Genomic DNA, 27,101 nt, shown 5'->3' on the forward strand with positions numbered 1-27,101 from the left:
GTATGTTTGTCTTTTTGAGTCTAGGTTGCCTCATTCAGGATGATCTTTTCTAGTTCCATCCCAAAATTTTATGATGCAATTGTTTTTAACAGCTGAGTAATACTCCATTGTGTAAATATACCACATTTCCTTTATCCATTCTTCAGTTGAGGAACATCAAGGTTGTTTCTAGTTTCTGCCTGTTATGAACATGGTTGAGTAAGTATCCTTGTGGTAGGATGGAGAATCCTTTGGGTATATGCTCAAGAGTAGTATAGCTGGGTCTTGAGATAAATTGATTGCCAATTTTCTGAGAAAGCACCATATTGGTTTCCATAGTGGCTATACTAGTTTGCACTTACACCAAACAATAGAGGAGTGTTCCCCTTGCTCCACATTCTCACCAGTATGACCTGTCACTTGAGTTTTTGATCTTAGCCATTCTGACAGGTGTAAGATGGAATCTCACTGTAGCTTTTATTTGCATTTCCCTATTGACTAAGGATGTTGAACAGTTCTATTTTTTTATTAATCATTTTTTTTCACTTACATTTCAAATGATATCCCCCTTCTAGGTTACCCCTCCACAACCCCTATCCCATCCTCCCTCTCCCCCCTCCCCTTTGCCTCTATGAGGGCAATCCTCTACACACTTACCCACTCCCACCTCACCACTCTAGCATCCCCCCTATGCTGGGGCCTCAAACCTCCACAGGACCAAGGACCTGACATCCCATTGGTGTCAGATAAGGACAGCCTCTGCTATATATGTATCTGAGCCATGGATCCCTCCATGTATACTCTTTTGTTGGTAGTTTAGTCTCTGGGGGCTCTGGGTGGTCCATTTAGTTGATATTGTTCTTCCTTTAGGGTTGCAATCCCTTCAGCTCCTTCAATCCTTCCCCTAGCTCTTCCATTGGTGTCTGTGGGCTCAGTCCAGTGATTGGCTGTGAGTATCTGTATCTGTAGTGGTCAGGTGTTGGCAGGGCCTCTCAGGGAACAGCTATAAAAGATTTCTGTCTGCAAGCACTTCTTGGCATCAGCAATAGTGTCTGGCTGTGGTGCCTGCAGATGGGATGGATCCCTAGGTGGGGTTGTCTCTGACCCATGAGAGTCACATATGGTGCTAGAATGGGTTTGAGTTGGTAAAACCAGTTTGGAAAATAGCTTAGTAGTTCTCAAAAATATTTTATCATGAGCATGTTCCTAAATTCAGGATCTGGAGGATATTTTTCATTAAGTGTGTGCACTGGGACACATATGAGGATATGTTCCTTAATACTGATAGAGACCTAAGACACAGAGCTGGGCATGTAGCTCAGTTAGTAGAGTGCTTAGTCAGGAGGCATAAAATTGGGCATGGTGGTGCATGCCTGTAACTGAGCACTTGGGAGGCAAAAGCATGAGGATCAGGGGTTTAAAGTTATCCTTAGCCACATAGGGAATTCAAGACCACCTCGGGCTGAATGAGACCTTGCCAAGCAAAACAAAAATACCACAAAAACCTTAAGGCCTCATTAACAAGAGCAGTATTTTATGTGGGCATCTGTCTACATGGTGAAACTATAAATAAAACCAAGAATAACATCAAATTGAGATTGATGATCTATGGTCATAGATCTGTGAATGACCAGAAGAACAGTGCTAATAAAAGCCTAGTCCTTATTCTAAAGAGTAAAAGCAGAGGCCCCTATTTGATTCTCCTGTAGCTTATGTCTTTCTTCATGTGAAATATGTTGTTAATAAAGAATGGATGGAGGCTTCCAGCTAAAATGTTACTACATAGTATCAGCTAATTCGAAGAGCATTAGTTTACTGAGATTCAAGCCCTCATTGTACCAGTGGATGGGAAATTCAATCTGGTCCTTGGTGTCCTAGTGTGTGAGCTACACAACAGTCTGCTGTTCCCTGCCTGTTATACAGAGGACTGAGGTATTCTGTGAGCCTCTCTGGACATCAGACACCAGCTCAAATGTATTGACCCATGCTCCAGGTTTCTTTATGGTCAGTATGTCTTGTTGTGCCTACCCATACTTGGAACGCAAAGGCACTGAGAATGAGTTGGCAGTCCATAGACTGAGCTTTTGGCTCCCTGCAGACATCACGCAGCTAACCCCCCAGACTTCTCCAACTCTGCATAGCAAGCAGCATGGGTCCAAGCTGTTTCTTTCTAGCTCCCTGTAGATGGTGATGGTAGTGCTACTATGATATCAGACTATGAACATCAGCATTATAACAAGTTCTTTCTCAATGTATTTGCCTTTGTGGCTTTTACTAGCCTCTCCCTCCCTAGACTGGATGTTTCTCATCCCCATATTCCTTGGGCTCCCTTTTTCCTCTCATGGATGTCTATCTTCCAAATGTTTTTCTAGGTAGAAAGTGAACACTGGACAGAAAGCTATCATGTCCACTGGTCTCTTCCCCTCTCCTTACTTTTTTTTTTCCCCTAGTTTAACGTCATCTCTGTTTGAGAATAAACTGTGATGAAATCTAAAAGGTTTCCGTTATTCATCAAGGTTCTAAACCACACAGGTTTAATCCAGTCCTGGCCTCCACTGAAAAGGCTTCCACACCAAAACTCCTTTCTCCTCCTTGAAGAGTTTGCATATGGCTTTGAAGAGTCGCCTCATCTCTCAACCAACAAGAGCTGTATCTAAAACCTCAGGGCCTTTCTGGCCTTCACTTGGGCAAACACACTTCCATTTTGTCTCTTGCCTCAGAGACATTCCACCCTAAGTAAGAGGGTTTTGTTTTTTTTTTTTTTTTTCCTGGTACCATTTCTGTTACTCTTATTCTTTAAAAACACAAAAGTTGATTTAAAGGTTTCTATTTAATTTCATTTTATTTCAGCAGTACACATTGACAAATCACTCAGTTTAACAATTCTCAATAACAAATATCCCACCCCGCCGGCCTGGTGGTGGAAGCGAAGCACAGTTACCCACTCCGGACCTCTGATCATGTCACTGCAAGGGTCGAGGAGCTTTCAGGTTGTGGCCTACAGCCTGCACACCGCCCTGGCCTCCGCTCACTGCGCACCGGATCTGCTTTGCTGTCAGTGCGTAAATTCACAGAGAAACATGAATGGATAACAACAGAGGAAAGTATTGGAACAATGGGAATCAGCAATTTTGCACAGGAAGCTTTGGAAGATGTTGTTTACTGTAGTCTGCCTGAAGTTGGGACAAAATTGAAAAAAACAAGAGGAGTTTGGTGCTTTGGAGAGTGTGAAGGCTGCCAGTGAGCTCTCCTCTCCTCTGTCAGGAGAGGTAACTGAAGTCAGTAAAGCACTTGCTGAAAACCCAGGGCTCGTCAACAAATCCTGTTACAAAGATGGTTGGCTGATAGGGATGACACTGAGCGACCCTTCAGAGCTGGATGAATGATGAGTGAAGAAGCATATGAGAAATATGTGAAGACCATGGCACCCCTCCACTCCAGATCAAACTGGATGTGACCTGCTCCAGCATGCTTGTCTTAAACTAGTGGAGAATAGAGGACTTGAAATAACTTAGCAACACTGATGGAAAGAAACTGTTCTTGACAGTGCTACTTAAGAGCCACCCGCAACTTCCTAATAATTTTGATAATCACCATAATAAGTATTTAAACTAGGAGTTAAGCCCTGGTGTTTAGAATTCTTAAGATCATCTGCAGTGAAAAGTGGTTATGAGGCTGGGTTTGGTGACAGACCACCTTCTAATCCCAGCACTCAACAGGCAGATGTTAGTTCAAGGTTGGTCTACACAACAAGTTCTAAATCAGCCACTGCTATACGGTGAGACCCTACCTACTGGTTGTAAGACTTTCATAAGTCAATATAACAATATAACTAAGATATATAAATTATCTTAGATAATTTTGTTACTTGCCCATATCCACCACTGGATTTGGGTCAGAGACTTAGTGTCTTCTCATTGGGAATGCAGGGAAGTATTCTACAGTGTCAGAGGCAGGAGAATACTGTCTTTGTTTCACCATGTGCTGTGTTGGCTGTTGTTTTCCCACCGTGAAGCACCGGGAACACTGAGAAACAAATAAAACATTCATCCTCTTTGTTTATATATATATATATATATATATATATAAATTTCCCACCCTCAAGTCCCTGCCCAGAGGTAATCTCCTCCAGGTCTTTTTGCACCACCACCCTTCTCCCATTCACTCCCTCTCACTAAACAACATGCTGCATAGCTGTTTATTGCTCCCCAACTCTGGTTAACATGAATTCTCTCTGGTTGAAGATGAAAACCCAAGCTTCCTGTGCCTCTGCTCCCACCCCCATGTGTACCCTTTCCACTCATTTCCTAAGACTCCATAGTAGTGTTTCTATGTGTCGAGCTCTGTGTAAATATTCAACTATGTAGTGGCTCCAGTTACTACTCAAGCTCTTAGCTAACACTTTTCTCCTCCAGCAAACTAATGACTGCACTGTGCTATAGTTGTCTTGGTTGCCGGTCTGCTTGTGTCTGTTTGTGTGTTTGTGTGTTTGTTTGTTTGTTTGTTTGTTTGTTTTTAACAGTATCCCAGTGCTTTCTGATACAATTATTTAAAAAAAAAATATTGAGACCTTTCCTATTGAAGATGTCTTCTTCTGTGCTCTTAATTGTTAGTGCCTTGAATATTAAGGGGTTTTTCCATTGAAAATTGTGTGGTCATTCACTTGCTTATAATCAAGAGTGGAACTAGACCAAGGTGGCTAGATGCTCTCTGGGACTGGAGGGAGTGGATTAGATTGTAGGCTTCGCTGTCAGATAAATCAAAGAACAGACACTCAGATTTGGGGATGGAGGATTCCCAAGTATCTGTCAGCCTTTTCCCTAGGATAGAGGAGTTCCCTGTAAGCAGATATACTAGGGTCTTCCTCTGATATCTCTCCATCATTCTAGTAGCTAAATAAGGAAGGTTACAGAGTCGTCAGAAGACAATCTCCCTTCCACACTCAAGGGTGCCAGAGGCCAAAAATTGCTTTGTTTTTTTCAGTGTTGTTGTCATTGTTGTTAAGAGTTTTTACATGTATGAGTGTCTTATCTGTACATATGTCTGCACAATGTGCGCATGTCCACAGAGCCACAAGAGAGCATCAAGTCCTGTGGAACTGGAGTGAAAGATGGCTGTGAGGCTCCACGTCAGTGCTTGGATCCTCTATAAAAACAACAAATGCTATTCACCCCCAAAGCATCTCTCCAGCCCCCCAGACCTTGGTTTCCTTGCAAGGATGAGAAAAGCATATGTGTCTGACAAGAGAGAAAGTTTCCATGTAGACTTTTGACCATGGGTTTCCATGCAGACTTTCTGGAGGTTCACAGGGGTTGGTGGGTGGGAAGAGCACCCAGTCAACATTTCTGCAGAGCTTTTAAACTGCTCACTAGCTGTGTAGACTAGGACATACTTTTTAAGTTCTCCACCCATGGAATCTCTGTGCTTTCTTCAGCATTTCTGAAGGGCTCAGCACAGGTATGGCACTTGATTGTTGGGGTCAACACAATGGTCATGTGAATAATTGGTAGTATCTGTAGTCAGTTTCTGTGGATAGAAACTAATATTAAAGATTTTTTTATATCACTTCTCACATTCTGCCCAACCCTTTTCCAAAGGCCCACCTCCTTCAGTTGTCATCTCTGTGGGTTAATAGGAGGGGTCAATGACTACAATGGCATCACTTCAGACCCAAGTCTCATGAGATACATGTCCGTGACTATTCCTTGTCCCTATTCTACACACAATTCCTGTATCCCATAGGGAAGTGATCCCCACACAGCCTCACTCCTCAGTCTTCCTAACTTCTGGTAAAAAAAGGTACAACAGGCACATTCTTCATTTGGTTGCTAGAACCCATCTCTTGGAGGCAAAGAGGAAATTACTCTTTACCTCTACTTATCATTCACTCTCTTTTGCTTTAATTCTTCTCCTCCTTTTTCTCTTGCCAACCTTGCCTGGACCTTGACTTGAATTATTAAAGGACAGTTTTCCTCTTCAAATCAAAGCTTGCTCCAGAGCCCTTGGAATGCTCTCCTAGATGCACAGAGGCTCCCAGTAGGTTTGACTGTGTCTCAAAGGCTTTAATGGGGAAAGGATTTGGAGAAGCTGGGGTGCTTAAGGATGTCTTCAAGTTAGGAATTTAGAATGTCTGGGCCCGAGAGCTAACATAGGATCTGATGTAAAACATGGCCCTACAGTGTTTGACAAGTCTTCCCAATGTCACATTTCAGCATGCAAGATTCCGGTAGAAATATTTTTTCCTACACTACCCATTTAGTTCCAACCACTAAAAATACATCTAATGGAATTTCTGAAATAGACTTTATTAGCAAATGTTGTGGTCAATTAAATGTCAGGAACCAAGACTTGTTGGTTAGGATGCAAATATAAAGTAAGTCGGAGACTCTGAGTGAATGAAGGTGGACACCAATGTTCATGAGCATGCCTGCAGAACAGCTCCCTATACTCTTAATTCTGTTCTTCAGCTACTCACAAATAGGAAGGCTGCACTTTGACTTTGCTTTCTATAGATGAACTTTGCTGAATATAGCCCTTAATCGAGCTTTGAAATTCTCCCCAGCAAAATAATAGAGAAAGGGATTGAAGCAGCTATTGGCTGCAGCCATGGTCAGTGTGATGACTGTGGCCTTATGTAGCACATCCCCACATGAATCCTTATCCCATGTGACCAAGTGGAGGGTCCGCAGTGCATGGTATGGCAGAAAACAGAGGAGGAAGGTGATCATGGCAATGACAATGGTGGTCAGCGCCTTCTTATGAGCAGCCCGTGGACCTGATTCTGGTATCTCCGCCTTTAACAAGATCCGGATGATCAGCAGGTAGCAGACGGTGAGCGTGAGAAATGGGAGCAAGAAGCCTACTGCTACTGCAATGTGGTTCATGATCAGGAGACCTTTAAACTTTCGAGGACTCAGCTCCAAGCATAATATAGTGTTATTTTGCTCCTCTTGGCCGTTCACCAGAAGCAGAGCTGAGGAAGCCATGATGAAAACCCATATGATCCCACAGAGGATCCAGGCACTCCTGACACTGGTGACATGGAGCATCCGGAAGGGGTGGACTGTGGCCAGGAAACGCACCACACTCAGCACAGTTAGGAAATAAATGCTAGTATACATGTTGACGTATAAGGAATAAGACATGACTCTGCAGGCCATGTCCCCAAATATCCAATTGGAACCTCTGAAATAATAGTCAGCCCTGAAGGGCAAGGTGCTGATGAATAGAAAATCGGAAGTGGCCAGGTTGAGCATGAAAACATTCACAGATGTGGACTTCTTGCAAGTCTGTAGAAAGACATATATGGAAAAGCCATTTCCCAAGGCTCCCCAGAAAAATATTATCAGGTATATGGTGGGGTAAAATTCCTTCTTAAAGTTTTCTATTGTACAGTTCCTGTTACTATAACTGCCGGGAGTCCCAGTTACTTCCATTTCTGATATGGAGTTGACAGAGGACTAATTCAAAGTTTTCTCCTTATATTAAAGAAATAAATCCAAAAAGTGACTTCATACAATTCTACTTTTCTTCCTGATTACTGATCAGACATTTGCCTTACTCAGTCTCACATGGAGAGAAGCAAGTTTTTCCGACACCCTCTTGTGACCTTGGTAGGCATCAGGCATACACATGATGGACCTACAGGGATGCAAGCAAAATATCCATACAATAAAAGAAAAATACATAAGTATTTTTTTAAGAATGACTAAATAAAGTTCAAGAAGAAGGAAATGATAAATAGAAGAAGTAACTTTAGGAAATCAGAAAAGAAGGGGAGAAAAAATAAAAAGAATGCAAGGACAGCAGCCTCCCTCTTCCTTTTCAAGTCTAAGTTATACTTGATGCTTGAAACAAAAGGCATAACACTGTCTATATAGAGGAGTTGTAGACTAGCACATTATACAGGAAGAGAAATAAAGATATATGAAGGGATTCTATACCACATTTGAACTGACAAAATTATGAAAGCATAAACTAAAAAAATCTATACAAAAGTCTATACTAAAACCTAAAGATAAATTAATGTGAAAGTTTGAAGAGTTTATGTCACCCATATGAAGGCAGGGAAAAGAAAACAAGTCATATTTAAAAAAGGATTTACAACCTCACTCTCTTGATAAGTACACTAAATATTAATGGTCTAAATATACAAATGAGAAGGGGGATTGGAAGTTTGAAGTGCACAAACAAAAGACCCCTTTATATACTGTGCACAAGAAACTCACCTCAGAAAGCGACACTGATAGGTATAAAGAAAAAGGACACAAAAAAATAATTTGTCAAATCAAAACACATCAGAAATGGCTCCATATTTAAGATCAAAGAAAATTACCAGAAAACAAAAGGCATATTCTCTACTGATAAAAACAACTCACAAGTTCCAAGTGGGATGTGCAGAGCAACAGAGCTATGAATGTGTGAGGCAAAACTGACAGAAACAGGAAGACAATCCCAGCTACGTTAGTGATCCCAAGAGCCCCTTTCAAGCCCCGATAAAGCAAGTAGACAAACACTTAGAAAGGACAGTAAGAAACTAAAAGCATCAAAACTAACAGATGGCACTGGTGTTTACACAACAGCTCGCTGAAAATTTAGAATAGACTTTCTTCTCAAGTAATTACAAAGCACGCGCATCATCCCCACAGCTGCCCTGCCCACAGTCACATCTTGACTTTTGTTTTGTGACCCACTGATTTAACCAGGATGTTATGTGACCACTGGATTGAAATGGTCCAGTGAAATTTGGTGGGTAAACAATTGGAGACAGCAACGACCTCGTCTCTAGAATCCATCGGTAGCCAATGGTTCAGCAGAGAGGGATAGGGCCATGAGCCCCTGCAGGATCTATGACTGGATGTGGACAAACTCAGTCTCTGTAGACACTGTGCACCCAATCACAGCTGCCATGAGTTGATGTTTCCAGTGGCTTTGTCATGCTCAGAAGATGATGGTTTGTAGCCCTCCTCCCTTTCTTCCTACGATCCCATGCCCCACCCTAGCTCCCTCCTCTCGATAATCCTATCCCTGAGCTTCAGGTAGGATGCTCTACTATCCTATTTGGGGCTGAGCACTCCACTGTCACTTAATCTCAGCACCTTGAACAGCCATAAATCTCTGTTCTCACTACAGAGAGAAGCTGCGCTCAGTAAGGATGAGATAAGCATCTCTCTCCAGCTCAGGTGCCTGACAGGGTAGCAAAAGTATGTCGAACATTTTAAAAATATCAATAATTTGGATATATGTGTACAACTAGATATATAGACAATAGGCATGTTAATAAAAGATCTGTTATAGATTGCTGTGCAAATAATGTGCAAAACAAGTAAAATTAGAATCTGGGCTTTTATGTAAAATAATTCTTATTTTATGCCCCAAGTAATTTTTGTCAATGAAATAGTGTTAGTTTTGTTTTTTTAAGTATCCTCTTAAGTTGTTTTCAGAAAGATAGGATGCTCTCCTAAAAATCCAAGTTAAGTTCCTAGTAACTATTGTTAACTGTGATTTTACAATGTTGTCAATAATTATTTCTTGACTCTCAATAGGTAGAACTTACATCTTATCTCTTGGACAACTACTCTTCACTCTTCCTTTCCCAAATTCAGGCCCCACGTCAGAATTAAAATGCCATTATATGTCCTTTGGAGCTCAAACCATTGCTACAAGTGGTCTCTAACAGATCATCTTCTTCATCCTACGACAAGAAAGATAACATGGATAATCAGATTTCTAAATATCCTTTAAATTTTAATTAATTTAAAAATAATATGAGCATTCTTTGGCTATTGAACTTAGTCATAAAAAGCTAATAAATAAAAATCAAAGTCGACTTTTTTCATAGTTAACTATATTTAAGTAAAATATGCTAATTAAAACAAGAGTCATACTTGTGGTTTTTGTTTTTGAAAGCATGCTTATTGCATGGAGAAAGAGTTCATAAGACCTTGCCCCTAGCTAAAAGTTGTTGGCAGTCAATAGACTGAGGAAGGGGCTCACTCAGTTTTCTTTCTAGGTTCCTCCTCAGTTACCCTATCTCCAGTGAACGGCCTTTCCATGCATGTGCATGCAAACAGAAGTAATTGGACTAAGTGGACTTAAAAGGAAAAGAAAAAAAAGATAAGAAGTTGGAAGGGAGAGGAGAGGCTTCTGGGAAGAGCTGGGGAGGAATTGGGGTATGATGAAAATACATTCTATATGTCCATAAAATCTTCAAAGAATAGATAACTAAAATTAAATACTAAAAAAAAAAAAATAATGGAAGCATGTTTATGCCTAAACACCAAACACTTATTATAACAGCTATGTGCCAAAATATTTTCTTTTTGTAAGACTCTAGGCTCACAACATCCTTTTTCTCTTCAGCCATGCAAAGTCTTAACAAACCTGCAAGGCTGTCAACTAAACTACAGATGAAACATCAGAGACCCATTGTGTATTTTGGCCTTTCCTTAGGTCTAGTGGCCCCTGTGTGCCTGTTTTGGCTAGGAGTCATATACTCTGCAACATGGCTTTTAGAAGCCCTAAGCCAACTTAACTGAGTTAGCTCTAGGGCCCTAACTAAGCCTAATAATTTGCCTGCTGCTTTTATTGATGGGGGAGGGGACACCCAGTCACCTCTCCTATCCAGCTTTCTTGACTGATTTTCCTCTATGCATTGCTATGACACTCTAAACTCTGTGATCATGCCCCCTCATGGTTAGAAAAAGATGTCCGTGACATGATTCCTCAATTAGGAAATGGCCATAGTCTCTGGAGGCCTTCTGAATCTTCTGACTTAATTTTGTTTGTCACTGGTTCATAACTAAAAAAAGAACAAAATGCTAGAAAGTTATAAGATTATATAGTCACTGACTTAAATTTGCTCTTGAAATAAACATTTCTTCTAGAAACAAAATGCTTGGATGGCTGAATAAATTGTTCCCAGTTAGACCTGTCAGATGAGAGAAGATAAAAGATATTTATGCTGATATAAGGTGTATAAATTTGGATAAGCCCATGAATTTAAAATATTTAGAAATAACATCCTTTAGGTTAAAATGGGCTGGGCATCTAATTTCAGACTTGGAAGGCTATGGTGGGATAATTTCAAGCTTCAGGCTATCCAGGGCTACATAGTAAATACTAGAAAGGAGTAGAGGAGAGGGGAGCGGAGGAGAGGAAAGAGACTCTTCAGGCACTCTAAGAACCACTATAAAGCAGTAAATGAATTAGAAGTAGTACGGAGGTAATTTAATATTACAGCAGGAGCTATAGTAACATTTACACTTGGCAAAACTGGTTCTTGATATTCCCAACAACAGCAGTAGTAATTTAGCAGTGATATTAAGATGGGATTGATGGGGTAGCTTAAAGGATGGCCAGTAATGCCCCATGGACACCTTGCCTTCAGCAACACCTCCCTCATACATCAGTAAGAGCATGGACAATGAAAGCCTTGAGATCCTCTGAGCATCTATCTCCAAAAGGTCTATGACATTACTCTGGTCCTTGATTCAAATGTCAGTGATCCTTGTCATTGATGGAGAGATCTGTCTGTAACAATGGTGGGGGGGGGGGGGAGAAGTATCTTACTTTTATCTTCTCAACTCAAGAAGTTCCAAGTCTTCTCTTTGGCCAATGATACACATCCTTCCCCAGGACAACTGTAAAAGAACAACACAGTTCAGCCTGTTACATAGAAACTTCTCTTTCATTGTCATCCTCAATAATCATCAAAGGTTAGGAGAAGCAAGGGGATTTCAAAACCCTCAACCTATCACTGTCCTCTGCGGTGGTGGTTGGAATGAACATACCCCATGACTATAGTCTCAGAGGGAGTAGTACTATTAGAACATGTGGCTTGTTGGAGGAAGTGTGTCACTTGGGAATGGGCTTCGAAGTTTCAGAAGCTTAAGCCAGGCCCAGTGGCTCATTCTTACTTCCTGCTGCCTGACAAGATCCAGATGTAGAACTCTCAGATCCTTCTCCAGCACCATGCCTGCCTGCACACTGCCATGCTCCTTGCCATGATGTCAATGGGCTAAACCTGTAATCCAGCCCCAATTCAATGTTTTCCTTATAAGAATTACCACGATCTTGGTATCTCTTCACGGGAATAATGCACTGAGTAAGATACTTTCCCAGCCACTGGCCTTCTGGAGAAGCCACCAATCACATCTCCTTGAGTTCCTAAGATGGGGATTGCTTCAGGGATGCTTTCAATCCTGGATTCTATTCTTTGATGCCCCAATGGGAGGACTACAGGGAACTAGCATCTTCAAAAGGCTCCCCAGGGCAGCCTCTGTGGTTTAAATGCTATATATTTGGTCTCTTGGAAAGAACATCAGAGAAAAATGCATGAACCTCTATGGAAAAGACCTCAGGGGAACTGTGAGAAACAAACACAGCCAAAATTCTTCAATATTTTAACTTTGCATCTTGTTACCCAACTAAAATGGCACTTGTGGCCAAATTCCTTGAAGACTCCTTACCCTGAATGTTTGTGAAAATTCCTCCTTTGCTTAGTGTCAGAAGTGGGCAGTCCCTGCTATAATCTGTGGGTCAGGCTGCTGACTGTAGAAACAGACAGCTTCAAACAGGACAGAACAAAAGACATGTTCTGAGCTTCTCAGTCCCTCTGAAACCCAGCTTGTCCCTTATTGCATTGTGGTCACCTCTAAGATCCTATTTAAAATCTCTTCTCTCCCCTGTCATTGTGAACCAATCATGGTCTTGTGCTGCTCAAGGGGGAGAAAGCAAATTTCTTTATAATTTTTTAACATAGTCCATAGACACTGTTCTGAATTTAAATGATTGCTCACAAAGTGTAATGACCTTTAGGGGAAACGGCATTCCAATAATAAATTCTCTTTCCACAGGCCCCTGATGCTTAAGTTTGTGTTGCATAATTAATTACAGACATTAGTTTTTTTAAATTTTTTAGTACATTTATTTATTGTATGTGCATGTAAATGTGCAGAAACGAATGAGGACATGTGCAAGTGTCTACACACACAGACAGACACACACACACTCACACTCATGCATGTTATACTGTATGTCTATGAATCAAAGGATGTCCTGAGGGAGTTTGCTCTGTCCTACCATGTAGGTGGCAGGGATCAGATTCAGTTCTTTGTACTTGAATGGATGTGTCTTTATCTACTGAGCCATATCACCAACTACAGAATCTTTTTATTTATTTATTTATTTATTCATTCATTCATTCATTCATTCATTCTTCTCTTATATATTACATCCTGACTGCAGTTTCCCCTCTCTCCTCTCCTCCCAGTATTTCTCCCCCATCTCCCCTTTCCTCTCAATCTACTTCTCCTCACTTCTCTTCAGAAAAGAGCAGACCTCTCAGGGTTATCAACCAAACATGGCCTAGCAGTAAGTCTAGGCACACAGCTCATATCAAACCTGGATGAAGAAACCCAGTAGGAGGAAAAGGGTCCCCAAAACAGGCAGAAGAGTCAGAGACAGCCACTGCTCCCACTGAGGAGTCCCACAAGAATACCAACCTACACAACCAGAACGTACATGCAGAGGACCTAGGTCAGACCCATGCAGGCTCCCTGGTTGTCATTTCAGTCTCTGTGAGACCCTATGAGGCCTAGTTAGTTGATTCTGTGGACCATGTTCTTATGGTGTCCTTGGCCCCTTTTGTTCCTATAATCCTTCCTCCCCCTCTTCCATGAGTTCCCCGAGCTCCACCTTATTTTTGGTTATGGCAGATATAATCTTATAAACATCATACCTTGGCTTCCCATCAAGACACTCCTGCTAAGGTCTTCATCCCATATCAGAAAAAAACTAACTCTTTAGAAACAAGAACAAAAAAATCCATCCTCGTGTGTGTGTGTGTGTGTGTGTGTGTGTGTGTGTGTGATTTCAATATATACATATATATATATGTATATATGTACATATATATATATATATATATATTCGTTTCATTTCAACAACTACCTCACAAAGACCATTGCTGTCATAATCGATTATTGTTAAATGCTGCTAATAATACAGTCTACCCTACTGGATAGTCCTTAGGGTACAAATGAACTTGTCCTGTGAAGTAGAGAAGTTCAGATGTTCTAACTGACATCTTTTCCGTGAGTCATCTTCCCTCTTCTACCCCAAAGGGATTCAGAGAAGCCTCTAAAGAAAGCAAGCATGGGATACTTGAGGAAACGCATGGAGGAGAACCCAGACCCCTTAGATCATATACACTATGGGCAGCCATTAGCACATCTGGAATGACAGAATTAGGGATGATCATCTAAAATTTGTGACTAACTCCAGAAAGCAGAAAGTTATATTGTTTTTGTTCTGCCTCTAAATTTGAATGCATTAAGAAGGGCTGTCAGGAGTAATCAACATACTGTCCTTTGTTTGTTTTCTTTTCTAGAGTTAAAAACTTCTGGCTGCACTTATATAAATAGCAGAGAACTGTCCCTGGGTATGAATGACTAAGGAGAACACACACAATACACACACACAATACACACACACACACAGATTTGAGCAATGTATACTCAATGCCTGGGTATTACGTTCTCTGTTTCCAGAATCTATTACAGAAGTAATGACCATGTTTATTTCTGCAAATTCTGTCTTTTACCTATATTCCCAAGTGACCTCACAGCAACGAGAAGCCTGTAGTAATTCCTTCCTAACATTTTCTTCCTGAAACACTCATTTTCCAGCCTTTTAAATGTAAGATGGAAGTACCTCTTCAACAATTAGGAGAGACACGAAATAAAAATAAAAAGATTTGCTTACTTACAGGTCCTGGCAAGTACAGTGCCTCCCCGGAAGCTCCACACTCCCAAGTCAGAGGGGACAGGTAGGGAGAGAGGGAAACTCATGGGAGAATTCTACTGGTCCAGGTTTCCCATTGTGGAGCTAGTAAAGCAGATACAAGATCCAGAAGTAACACTGCATGTCTTCACAAGGCACGTGGGGTACAGTGGCCAGTAAGGACAGTCAAATATCAGCCATCACTGGGAGGTGGGAGGATGCAGCACCCATCTGAACTGCAGCCACAGGTGGTAGAAACTTTCAAAACTGACTGAGCCCTGATTCTGGTAGGAAAAAAATAAATGTGTGTGTGTTTGTGTGTGTATGTGTGTATGTACATATAGCTTAATTATGTGTTGGGGGAGTAGGTATATGTAAATGAGTACACAAAAAGCCATTGCCATTAGATCAACTGAAGCTGGAGTTACAAGCAATTGTAAGCTACCCAGCATGGGTGCTATGGGCCTAACTCTGATCCTCTACAAAACAGTACAAATTTTAACCACTGGGCCATCTCTCTGGTCCTTACAAATAAATTCAGAATAGATGCTTAGGCAACATAAAATTGTAAGAATTCACCATACCAATAATGGGCACTTCTGCTTAATACAAATCCACTAACCCAACTTTATTCAATTATAGGCATTTTCATAATGACTTTCGACTAGCTGACATTGCCTCTAAGACTCCACATAATAATACAAAGAATACGAATATATAAGAAAGCACTAGGTTAAGCTATGCAGAGATATAGAAACTAATTCCAAATCCAGCAGTAATGTCTCCCAATTTTCCTTCAGACACTCATATAAAAATGTGACTCACAAAAATAATTGGTTTATTATTTTTAAAGGCATACAGTATACTTGAAATAAATCGTCTTAGTGTAACTCATCACTACTTGTAATGAAAAAACACCAATATAAATTTTTAAGTCTGAAGAGAACTAGATGGAATAAATATAATATAAAAAAATTTTTGTATATATGATTGTTTACTTCTGCACTTCCCAAAGTGCTTTTGACAGAACATGAATCGCATGCGATTCTTTGTCAAACAGAAGGCCCCCATGATCAAGTCTGCCTGAGAAATATAGCCATCTCTTATTGCCCTCCCTTTTGGGAATTCACAATGCCCCCGGGGCTCTGTAAAAGCAGAAGCCTGGTTTAGGGATAGTGTCTCTCCTGTTTTGTTTTGATTTGTTTTGTTTCCTAGGAAATATTCTTTGAATATTAAAACATTCTACAACCCCACAGAACTGCCTCTGTTATTGTACAACTTATCTAGAGTGTGGCTTTGATAGAAGATAAAGGGAACACCACCTTGGGGAGATATTTGATATTTCTTATCAACCAGTAAGAAATATAGGGAGTTCTCACTTCCAGGTAAACTTCCATTTCTCACTGTGCTGGCTTTTGAGGTACACTAGAATTTTCTTCTTATTCTCTTATAGTCCTGGAGGCTACATGTCTGTACTCAAGTTGTCAACAGGGCTATGCTTTCTTCGAATACTGGAATGAGGGATTCATTTTTGCTGTCTAGCCTCTGGTAGATACCAGTAATCCTTGGCAGTTCTTGGTTCAGAGATATGGCATTCCGATCTGTGTGATCCAACTGTGAGGGTGTTGCTTGCTGTAGTTTTTCTATGTCTTCATATCATCTTTCTATATGTACCTGTGCCTCTAGCTCTTCTTTGAGAAGTTTGGTCATATTGAGCTTGGGGCTCACTTTATCTAGTATGACTTTGTCTTAACTTACATTGATCATGGTGCTATCTCCAAATAAGGTTGCATTTACAGATAAATGAAGTTAAATACTCATGAGTGCTATTTTGCAAGACATCATTCATCCCTCAATAGGGATACCATCTATCTCATGACATGACTGAATCTGGAGGATATCATCCTAAGTGAGGTAACTCAATCACAAAGGAACACATATGATATGCACTCACTGATAAGTGGATAGTAGCCCAGAAGCTCAGAATACCCAAGATACAATTTGCAAAGCACATGAAACTCAAGAAGAAGGAAGACCAAAGTGTGGATACTTCGATCCTTCTTAGAAGGGGGAACAAAATACCCATGGAAAGAGCTACAGAGACGAAGTTCGAAGCAGAGACTGAAGGAAGGACCATCCAGAAACTGCCCCACCTGGGGATCCATCCCATAAACAACCACCAAACCCAGACACTATTGCAGATGCCAGCAAGAGCTTGTTGACAGGAGACTGGTATAGCTGTCTCCTGTGAGGCTTTGCCAGTACCTGGCAAACACAGAAGTGGATGTTCACAGTCATCCATTGAACAGAGCACAGGGTCCTCAATGAAGGATCTAGAGAAAGTACCTAAGGAGATAAAGGGGTTTGTAGTCCCATAGGAGGAATAACAATATGAACTAACCAGTAACTCCAGAGCTCCCTGGGACTAAACCACCAATAAAAGAAAACACACGGAGGGACTCATGGCTCAAGCTGCATATGTAGCACAAGATGGCCTTGTTGGTCATCAAGGGGAGGAGAGGCCCTTGGTCCTGTAAAGGTTCTATGCCCCAGTACAGGGGAATGCCTGGGCCAGGAAGCAGGAGTGGGTGGGTTGGGGAGCAGGGAGAGGGGGGAGAGGATAGGGGATTTTCAGAGGGTAAATAGGAAAGGGGATAACATTTGAAATGTAAATAAAGAAAATATCTAATAAAAAAGAAATATACAAGAGACTTGTCTACATAATGACTCATGAACAGGCACAGAGGTTCCTTTCCTGGTTGATTCTAGGACCTGAAAAATTGAAAATAAATATATATACCCACATCCTAGAAGGCTGATTAACTATATGTAACCCAAACTGATATTTTCACAAATATATTTAAGTGCCTTGATTTATGACTGTTTTGTTCTCTTACTATAAAAACACATTGGAATATGGTATTTGGTGGTAACTTGAATCTATGTTTCCCAAGCTATGGTCACTCATATTTGGCTCCAGAATAAACTGTCTCATATCCCCCTTGAAGAGAGAGCTGTGATTCTGAGTTAATACGAGGAAAGGTTGTACATCAAAGGACCTTGACAGTCTGCTATGTCATTCTCATTGCTCCTCACTAGCAACCCAGCAGACCTCTCTGTCCAAGGGCTCTGTCCAAGGCATTTCTTCAACAAGTCATTTCTAGCCCCAACCCCAGAGACTCATCATGTAACAGGGAGTGATGGGCTGACCCATGCTCAGTACATATCAGGATCTCTGACAAGCTTCGCCAAGCTCCAGGCAGCTATAAACTCAGCCCCTAGTAGCCACTGGTGGTTTGATTTGATAGCTATTCTGGATGCTCTGGTTTGGTCATTTTATAGATAAGATCAAAATCCAGAGACATAGAATAGCTAACAGGCTCACGTTCACTCTCCAGGTTAGTAATGGGGTGAGGCTTTGACCCAGTCACCACCTCTCAACCACAGCCCCATATTGTCCCACACTGAACTTCATATCCTGCTCACTGTGTGCATTAAAGAAAATGCCTTCTCTACCCTGTAGTCACCTCCAAAGTGGGGAGTGAATCAGACATGTTAAATGACAAGAGCTAGAAGGAAGTGTGAAGAGTGTGATAATGGGTCAAGAGGAGAGGCATCGGTCTGGGTGTGAGGCGGTGATAATGGAGTGTCTCCCTGACATCCCAACACATTGGCTAAGAAGAGAGGGCCAAGGATCCCAGACAGAAGGACAGGACAAAGTTCCAAAGCCAGAAACACAAGGTTAAGTATGGAGAAATGTAAGCCATATACTACCATCCAGGAAAGACATAAAAAGGCAAGATACAATGCAAGAAGAGTCTGTGTCCATAACAGGACATCTGAGTTTTATCCTCCAGGCAACAAGAGCCCTCCAATACGTGGAAGCTTATGTGTATTTTTAGAGAAGTGCTTCTGGAAGAGGATGGAGGACAGTATAAGGATGGGCGCTCTAAGTAAACAAGTCTGAACCAAAGAGGGCTGCAAGCAAGGCAAGAACACACCCCATCACTCCCTGGGGGTCAGAGGCATCCTGGCTACTATCAAATTGCATGGTTACATATTAACCAAGCCCAAACCCCTACCCAGAGGAAAGGTGACCACCGTCACATAGCCTGTCAATGCATACTCCACTCCCACAGCTATTAGGGTAACATTAACTAAGCCTGCTTCCTCAAACATACACGACTTCCTCTTTCCTCTGAAGTCTCTAAGAGTAGACACCTTGTTTTGTCTGGCAGGGCTGAAACTGTGGATGTCAGCCTCCCACCACACCTCTTACCTCAGCATTGCTAAATTTGTTGCTAAAGGATAATTCAACTCTATCTAGCAAGCTGGCTATCGTCCAGCTTGAGCTAGCATACCTAGCTAGCTCAAAATTCCCCAGGAATCTTTAAAGGACATTATTAAGGAGGCAATATTTTCTCATGCATTAGTATAAATGAAAGCAAAGATAGGCAGATTTAGATTGTGGAAGCCAAGCTATTTATTACCCTCTACAGCAAGAGAGACAGAGGAGAATGCACAAACTCAGGGTTGAATGCGGCCTTCCTCCAGAGTAGAAAAGTCCACACATATATTTGTCTCTGCAAACTCCAGACCACAGAGTACTGAACTGATATGCCTTTCAAAGCAGGAAAGCAGCATTTGGACCCTTCCTGAAGTGTAGGCTGCAAAGATAAAGCTGAACTTCAGAAGACACTAAAGTCATCTTGGGGATAAATACAATGTTTCATAGGCCCTTGGAATTTTCTTTTTTCAAAGGATTGACGTAAACTAAGCTACTGGAGACAGACACAAAAAATACAGGTAAAAATAACTGTGATTGTCACAGCTTTCAAATGAGGAACTCGGCTGATGTCGTGGCTTCCAGGGTCGTGAGAAAGGAATGAACACCCGGGGTTCCATTTCCACAGACGAAGCACCCTAGAGGATTTTGATGTCCCAATTCTTCCATCTGTCACTCCCAGAGTGCCTCAAAGACTCCCAGAGTAGAAGCCACTTCATGGAACACCAGACTAATGACTCTTGGCTTGCCGAAGTCCATTTCTGTGCCATCAACACTTGAGCCTACTGGGAAAAGGTTTGCTGGGAGCTCTGCTGGAAACTAGAACTCAACGTAATGGGCATTCATGGCCCTGAAAACCCTGAGGGGAGGTAGTTCTCTGTGCCACTTTCTCTACTTCAGAGAGCCTTCTCGGGCTATGTCCAGGTCCTTCACCTAGGCACCCCAGGGAAACTGAAGTTGTCCCTCAGTGGCCTGTGCACAATTTGTTTCTCAATATTGTTGAGTCTTCTTTTGCAGCTCACCATCTGAACTTGTCACACAGATCTTTACTGGAGGCGTTGTGGCAACCATCAGCTCCAATCTCAGAGTTAGAAGTCTCAGGATCACACCCTTTCTCTTGAATGCCAACCAAGGGTACGCTGACTCATCCCAGTGCTCCACATGAAGATGGTCTGGGTGTTACTCATGAGATGTCATGGGTTCCTGGTGTGGCTAGAAGCACCTAAGGAGCAATGTCTAACCCCATTCCGTTTCCATCAGGGAACTCTCTGGGGGAATAGAGAATCCTCAAGGGACGGGAGGCAGAGTAGCTTTAATATGTAATTGTTCCAACAGGCCAAATTTCCTGGGTGGCTCTAAATGCACCAAGAAATTTCTTTCTTATGATTGCCTCACCTAATTGGTTGCTCTCTAAATAAAATTTCCATCTGCTTTTCTCGAGAAAGGATTCCTCAGGAATCCACCAGGATTGGTGGGAGAGATGTTCTGAAGTTTGCAGATGTTGGGTCATCTGACCTTCTTTCTGATGAAATTCCAGAATGATGATAATCTAAGAAATTTCAGAAACCCCCCAAATAATGTCTGAATTTCACTATCTTGTTTTCATATTTTAGTTCTAATGAATGGGAACATCAAATTGTATGACATTAATTTTCCTACTTCAGTTTGCAAAAGTTATGATAGTTGGGTGGTTAATGTTAGTGATCTCTCCCAGTTCCAAACCTACCTTTGCCCTTCAGCTTCTGTCTGCCTCTCTCTGCCTTTCTCTAACCCATGAGAACATATGGATGCCACCAGACCCTTCCTTGCCTAAGCCAGATGGCCTTCTTGAAAATATACATGTGGCATTGTGTCCCTCTTCCACTAAAAGGAGAATTTAGTCACAGAATATGTACATGAGACCCTCTGCAGCATATTATGCAGATACAGATAGAAAAGGAGACACCCCAGGGAGATGCATATTGACAGAGCCACCTTTGGGGCAAAGATCCATGAGTGGGGCCTTTGAGATGCTCAGTGGGTAAAGGCACTTGCAGCCTAGCCTAAGTATTTAAGTTGGACCCCTAAGATGCTCATTGTGGAAGAAGAGAACCAACTCTAGTCCTCTAGCTTCCACATATATGCTGTAGCATACACACTCACACACATAGACATGCATAAAATAAATGTAATAAAAATTTAAACTTAAAAAAACATGCAGGAGTAAAAAAAATACACTTAGAACTATATATGCAAAAATTGTGATGTCTCATAATTATCCATCCTGTTGGTACTTTAACAATTGCTGCTCTTACAGAAAAGGAGTGGATCCGGGTGGGAGTGGAGGTGGGAAGGGACTGGGAGGGGTAGAAGGAGGGAAAACTATAATCAAGATTTATTATGTGAGAGAAGGATCCATTTTCGATAAAAAGGAACTAACAGTAGCTGTGCCTTTTATTTCTTTTGCAGAGAGAGAGAAGAGAGGGAGAGAGAGAAGGGAGAGAGAGGGAGGGAGAGAGAGAAAAGAGAGAGAGAGGGAGGGAGGGAGAGAGAAAAGAGAGAGGGAGGGAGGGAGGGAGAGAAAGAAGAAAGAGGGAGAGAGAGAGGGAGGGAGGGAGAGAGAGAGGGAGGGAGGGAGGGAGAGAGAGAGAGAGAAGAGAGAGACAGAGAGATAGAGGGAGGGAGGGAGAGAAGAGAGAGAGGGAGGGAGAAAGAAGAGAGAGAGGAAGGGAGAGAGAGAAGGAGGGAGGGAGGGAGAGAGAGAAGGAGGGAGGGAGGGAGAGAGAGAAGAGAGGGAGGGAGGGAGGGAGAGAGAGAGGAGAAAGAGGGAGGGAGGGAGAGAGAGAGAAGAGAGAGACAGAAAGACAGAGAGAGGGGGGGAGGGAGGGAGACAGAGAGAGAGAGGGAGGGAGAGAGAGAAGAGAGAGGGAGGGAGGGAGAGAGAGAAAGAGAGAGAGGGAGAGAGATACAGAGAGAGAGAGAGGGAGAGGGAGAGGGAGAGAGAGAGGGAGAGGGAGAGGGAGGGGAGGGAGGGGGAGGGGGAGGGGGAGGGGGAGGGAGAGGGAGAGGGAGAGGGAGAGGGAGAGGGAGAGAGAGAGAGAGAGAGAAATAGCACATTTTTTAACCCTCACCTCTCTTGTTGTTTTCTAATCCACCTCATCAGTGTGTTATGGGAAACTGGAGGTGGTCGTTATTATCCAGCATTTTAGTAAGGCTGCTGAATTAATCTACACTGCGTCTCACTTCCCGAATGCTCTGACTTCGGAGGCAAAAGGCAGAGGATCAGCAAATACTATCTGAGAGAATGTTGTGGTACACAGATTAGTTGACTGCTTAAACTGGAATGGGAAGAGGGCCAGTGAAGATGAGGAGGAAGATCAAGGGAGAGGGGGATCGGAAGGGGAAGGGAAGGGAGAAGGCAAGAAGAGGAGGAAGGGAGAGGAGAGGAGGAAAGGGGAGGAAATTCTCTCTTGTGAGTGTGGACTTAGAGTTCCACCTCACAGCCTAATTACCATTTATTCAATCTCAATTTCCTATCTAAATATCATTTCTTCCATATAACAGAGACAGACAGACAAGACAGAGAAGCAGGCAGACAGACAGATGAGAATTCTCTGAACCTCTGAATCTTGACTACCTGCACCGCAGTTATTGTCTTTGCAGTTATTGTTGCATACAATTTTCTTTTCACAATGAATGCCATTAGTTTGTTTTTCCTTATAAAGATTTTTTTTCTTTCCTCCAAAATTCAAAGATCTGTGAATTCTTCAGAATGCAAAGTCAGGAGGGCTGGAATCTGACTCAGAGGTAACACTAGCCTAGCATGTGTGTTGTCATGAGTTCAATCCCTCACACTGTCAAAGGGGAGGCAAGACTCTAGAGTCAAGGACCCTGGGGTAGGACCCAGTGCAAAGGTTCTTATCTCAGCGTTATAGAAAGTGATGCCATTGCACCCAAGCTAGCAAATTACCTCTCTCATTCGGACAGAGATCTGTGCCTGTTCAAATTAACAACGTGAGCCATTTCCAAATCTTAGAATCTGCCAGGTAGCAGAGTTCCCGTCAAGGCAGGAAGTGGCTTAGGGTGAAGAGACTGTTCTCTGTGACAGAGTGCAGAAGAGGTGGCCTCTAACAAACTCATTGAAGAAGACTTACGTAGAAAATTTTTTTTCCTTGCAAGAAAAAAAAATTGTGGTTTAATAACAAAAGAAGAAATTATTCTAGATTAGATTCTTAAATTTTCCCAGTTTAACTAATATTTAAGTTTCCAGAATAGGCAGCCTCTGTTTCTCTCTCTCCCACTTCTCTCTCCTCCTTTCTTGCTCTTCTTCTGGTTGGCTCCCAACCTGTTTATCTATTAATCTATTTTGAGGTAGTGTTTCAAGTTACCCAGGCCAAAGGTGACCTAGAACTCCTGATCCTCTTCCTGTCTCCTCCTCCTCTTGAATGTGGGATGACGGGCATGTACCCCATAACCCAGTTTATGTAGCACTGAGGATCAAACTCCTCTGGGCTTCCTGCATCCTAGGCAAGCACACTACCAATCAAGCCATGCCCCCACCCCAACATCCCCACTTCAATCTCCTTCAAGGACCTTAGACTTCATACCAAAGATACAAAACCTTCTGCTAACTGGACTGTCTCTTCCTGTGGACCTTTGAGTTTGGAGGTTTAGCTCACACTAACACTCCTCATGGACTCCTTGGGTCAAAGAAACCAGCCTATACTACCACCCAGTCATCAATCCAATGGGAGTTTCCCTTTAGATGTTGTCCAATATTATTACATCTTCTCCGTGGGTCAATGAATAGAAGTTTAGTAAGCCAAGGTCAACAGCTGTGACTAGTCCACATCTATGAGTGAACTTTGTTTATGCCTTCCCATTCTTCTCAATGGAGTCCCACATAGCAAGTATCATGCCAAGACTCTGTCCTCAGGCTCTTCATGCAGTACAGTGGACAAGAACACACAAAAATCACATCTGCACAAGGAGAGAGGGGGTCCATGTGCTCAGGGGTGCATGCACGGGACAGTGGATTTCAGCAGGCTCTCTAGCAAAGATGAGCAATCATTAAAAAATGCTCAACTTCCTTTGAGCTACTCAGCATGCTGATGCTGATGCTGATGCTGATGCTGATGCTGATGCTGATACTGTGTTAGACAGAGTTCTGAGAGGCTGCATGATCCCTTCTGAGTCTTTTCTCCCATAAGCTTAGTTCAGGGGACCAGCATCTCTTTGATGCCTGCCATTTAGGGCAAACAAGAAGAGCAGGAGAGGACCTCAGTTATTAACAGTTTGTGAGGAGATTCTGACACATAGGAAGGAGTCTCCATCATCCTCTCTCCACAAAAGTGGCTTAGTGGAGGTAGTTCCTCTTAGGCCTAAGGTAGATAGAGTCAGAAGAGACCCAAGTTCAAGTCTCAGCTCTCCTTTTCTGTATAGTATTTCATCCCTCTGAACTTCAAAACCCTTATCTGCTGAAGGGGGGTGAGAATAAATGGAGAAGTTGGGAGTGGCCTGACCGGCTTGGTTCCTAACACACTGAGGGCTTAGTCTGTGCTAGCCACAACCATGACACAATGGGTGACAGACAGGGACAAAACTCAGAACTGGGCACAGGGCTTCCTTACAGCCAACTGGAAAAGGGAGCTGGAGGCCATTTTATCTGGAGAATAAACAGAAGGTGCAGTCCATTCTACCCAGTTCTGTTAATTTACTTTTTGTTTTTGTTTTAGGTGTTATACATACTTAAGGTGAGGGAAAAGATAACAAGCTGAGTAGTGTGTAAATGACAAATTTTACCAACCTGACAGGTCTGCACATATACTCCTTCTTCTCTTTCCTCAAATACAGATAACTATTTTCAATAAGAGAGGGTGCATGTTACATTGCTGTTCTGTATCCTGCTTGTACTAGCCACTGAGACATAGTCATCTTTTATTTTCCAGGTGATATACTATTAATGCCATCATTTAACTAATAACATGCGGATAAAACAAAATTCATTTAAACAATTCCTTAAAATAGTTATTATTTGAGTTGTAAGAATGTAGCCAGATCCTCTGGGCTTGCCAATTTGCTTCTACCTAGGGAAATACCCTATGACCCCAGGGCTTTGTTTTTGCCATCTACAAAATGAGAAATATATATATATATATATATATATATATATATATATATATATATGTGTGTGTGTGTGTGTGTGTATGTGTATATATATACATATATATGTGTGTGTGTATGTATATATATATACATGTTTCTATATACAAATATACTACAAAAATTCTTATATGCATCAAAGATGCTAAAGAGGTACTATTCTCCATGGAATGAAAACAAGAAGAAATTCATCTGACATGCTGTTGATCAAATTAAGTTCAAGTATGTTCCTGTAGGAAGCTCAGGAAAGACTGATTCAGCCTGGGTTAATTAGTTGCCCTTTATCTGTCTATCCTTTCTAATGGGAGAAAGCAGAACACAGCTCCGATATAAATTCAGTCCATATTTTCCTTAGAGGGATAAGGATCCAGTGAAAACAATTTCTCTTGAAAAGCAGGATGAGACATTAGATCCAGTCGGAGCCATCTGCTATACCTGTGGTATGTTTGTAACTGGCCACACATTAAATGTCCATCTCTTGAATGGCCTTACAAGGTTATGAAATAATAGAAATATGGCAGCCTTGACAGGTACTAGCACACAGTGAGCTTAATGGTAACATATTTAGAACCTTCTAGAGTCTCCGCTTCTCTAGTTCCTATCTTCCCAAGCCATGGAAACAAATCTACTTCAAGATTAGTGAACCGAAGCTTCCAAGTAGGGTCACATCACAAGGGTTGAGGTAGATGACAAAGATTTCTAAAATTCGTATATGCCCCATAAATTAGCTCTATAAGCTATTTATAGAGTTAAAAAGAGACTTGCCTTTAACTGCATCTTCTTATTTCTTCATTCATATTACTCTCCGGTACGTGTAAAAGACTAGAAAGTATTCAAACAGCTTATTTAACTTTTTAAACTGACTATTCATTAACATCGCCTGGGAATTAATAGTAAACAAAAATACATTAAAGACTGGTCAATACCAGAAAATCAGTTTTTGAGGGGTTGTTTTCTAATCTCCTGAGATGAAGTGATTCTGACTGAGGTGCAGCCCAGGCTAAAAAAAATGCCAATGGATGCTCCAAAATGAATGGGTTCCAAGCACACAGCCCTCCACACATGGGAATTCCCCAGTGTACCTCTGAACCAAACCACTGAAGTATGCCTTCTCAGATGGACTCTTCTCTCTTCCAAAAGCAAAGCTTCGGAGTAGAAAAAGGTCTTACAGAATAAAATGACCGAATCTATGCAAAATAGGAAAGAATCTAAATGGAAAAATCTATATGCTAAAAGAAGTGCCTCATATAGCAATTTACAATTACAATTTTACAGAATTCATGGTAGTGTGGATAAAATGCATGCTTTAAAAGAAAAAATTAATATCTGTTCTTATTTTATATATACAGCTATGAAAGAAAGCTAAAAATTATATGCACCCCAAAAAGGAAGGAAATAGACCAACTGACAATCAAGCCTATCTTGTGGTGGTGTTTTCTACGTTCTACAATATTTTTGTACTTTTCCAGTTTACCACATAAGATGGTAGAACAAACACTGATAGCAGAACAGATTAAGCTTACTTTCCACATGCTATTCCTGTAGGAATCCTCAAAGCACAGTTCTCAGTAACAAATGAACACAAAGGGAAACCTACCTGTGCCTCTACCTTCGGCAGCCCTGGCGTCTGCTCTGACTCCAGGCTTCTCGCCCCATAGGATGCAGCTTGTTTATTTAAAACAAAAGTGAAACAAACACTGTTTTATGAACAGTGTCAGCCAATAGCAAGGCGAAAAGTCACTTGGATCAGCAGGACCTCAGCTTTGTAGCACTGCCATGGGTGTGGGTGCTTGAGTTCTTTCTTCAGAAGTCAGAGAATTTCCAGTTAGTGACTGTCAACCTCTTTCAAGTCACCCTAGAATTGCCCTGCCTCTAATGATTGGTTTTTGTTGAGGTTTTTCTTTTCTTTCCT

The 27,101-nt window shown here is 41.8% G+C and overlaps 1 protein-coding gene and 1 pseudogene across 2 annotated transcripts; one reads left to right on the top strand and one right to left on the bottom strand.

Moving 5' to 3' along the window:
- Positions 1 to 2,939: 2,939 nt before the first annotated feature.
- Positions 2,940 to 4,050, top strand: LOC110308972 (glycine cleavage system H protein, mitochondrial pseudogene; annotated as a pseudogene).
- A 9-nt stretch (positions 4,051 to 4,059) lies between these two features.
- On the bottom strand, positions 4,060 to 27,101 carry Cysltr2 (cysteinyl leukotriene receptor 2). 2 transcript variants are annotated; one of them, XM_085828758.1, is made up of 4 exons: positions 26,787 to 27,101; positions 11,551 to 11,621; positions 9,536 to 9,673; positions 4,060 to 7,620 (listed from the first exon to the last, which is right to left on the bottom strand). In XM_085828758.1, exon 4 carries the CDS (start codon positions 7,413 to 7,415, stop codon positions 6,486 to 6,488), a length of 930 nt encoding a protein of 309 aa, XP_085684884.1. In that variant the 5' UTR covers positions 7,416 to 7,620; positions 9,536 to 9,673; positions 11,551 to 11,621; positions 26,787 to 27,101; the 3' UTR covers positions 4,060 to 6,485. The 2 variants fall into 2 exon arrangements, with proteins under 2 accessions (XP_085684884.1, XP_085684885.1); XM_085828759.1 differs by lacking the exon at positions 9,536 to 9,673.

The sequence above is a fragment of the Mus caroli genome, unplaced genomic scaffold (assembly GCF_978045245.1).
Source record: "Mus caroli unplaced genomic scaffold, Mus_caroli_1 scaffold_12, whole genome shotgun sequence".
Taxonomy (NCBI): domain Eukaryota; kingdom Metazoa; phylum Chordata; class Mammalia; order Rodentia; family Muridae; genus Mus; species Mus caroli.

Excerpts from the sequence above, each read along its gene's own strand:
- Cysltr2 (XM_085828759.1), bottom strand. The coding sequence starts at position 7,415 with ATGGAAGTAACTGGGACTCCCGGCAGTTATAGTAACAGGAACTGTACA.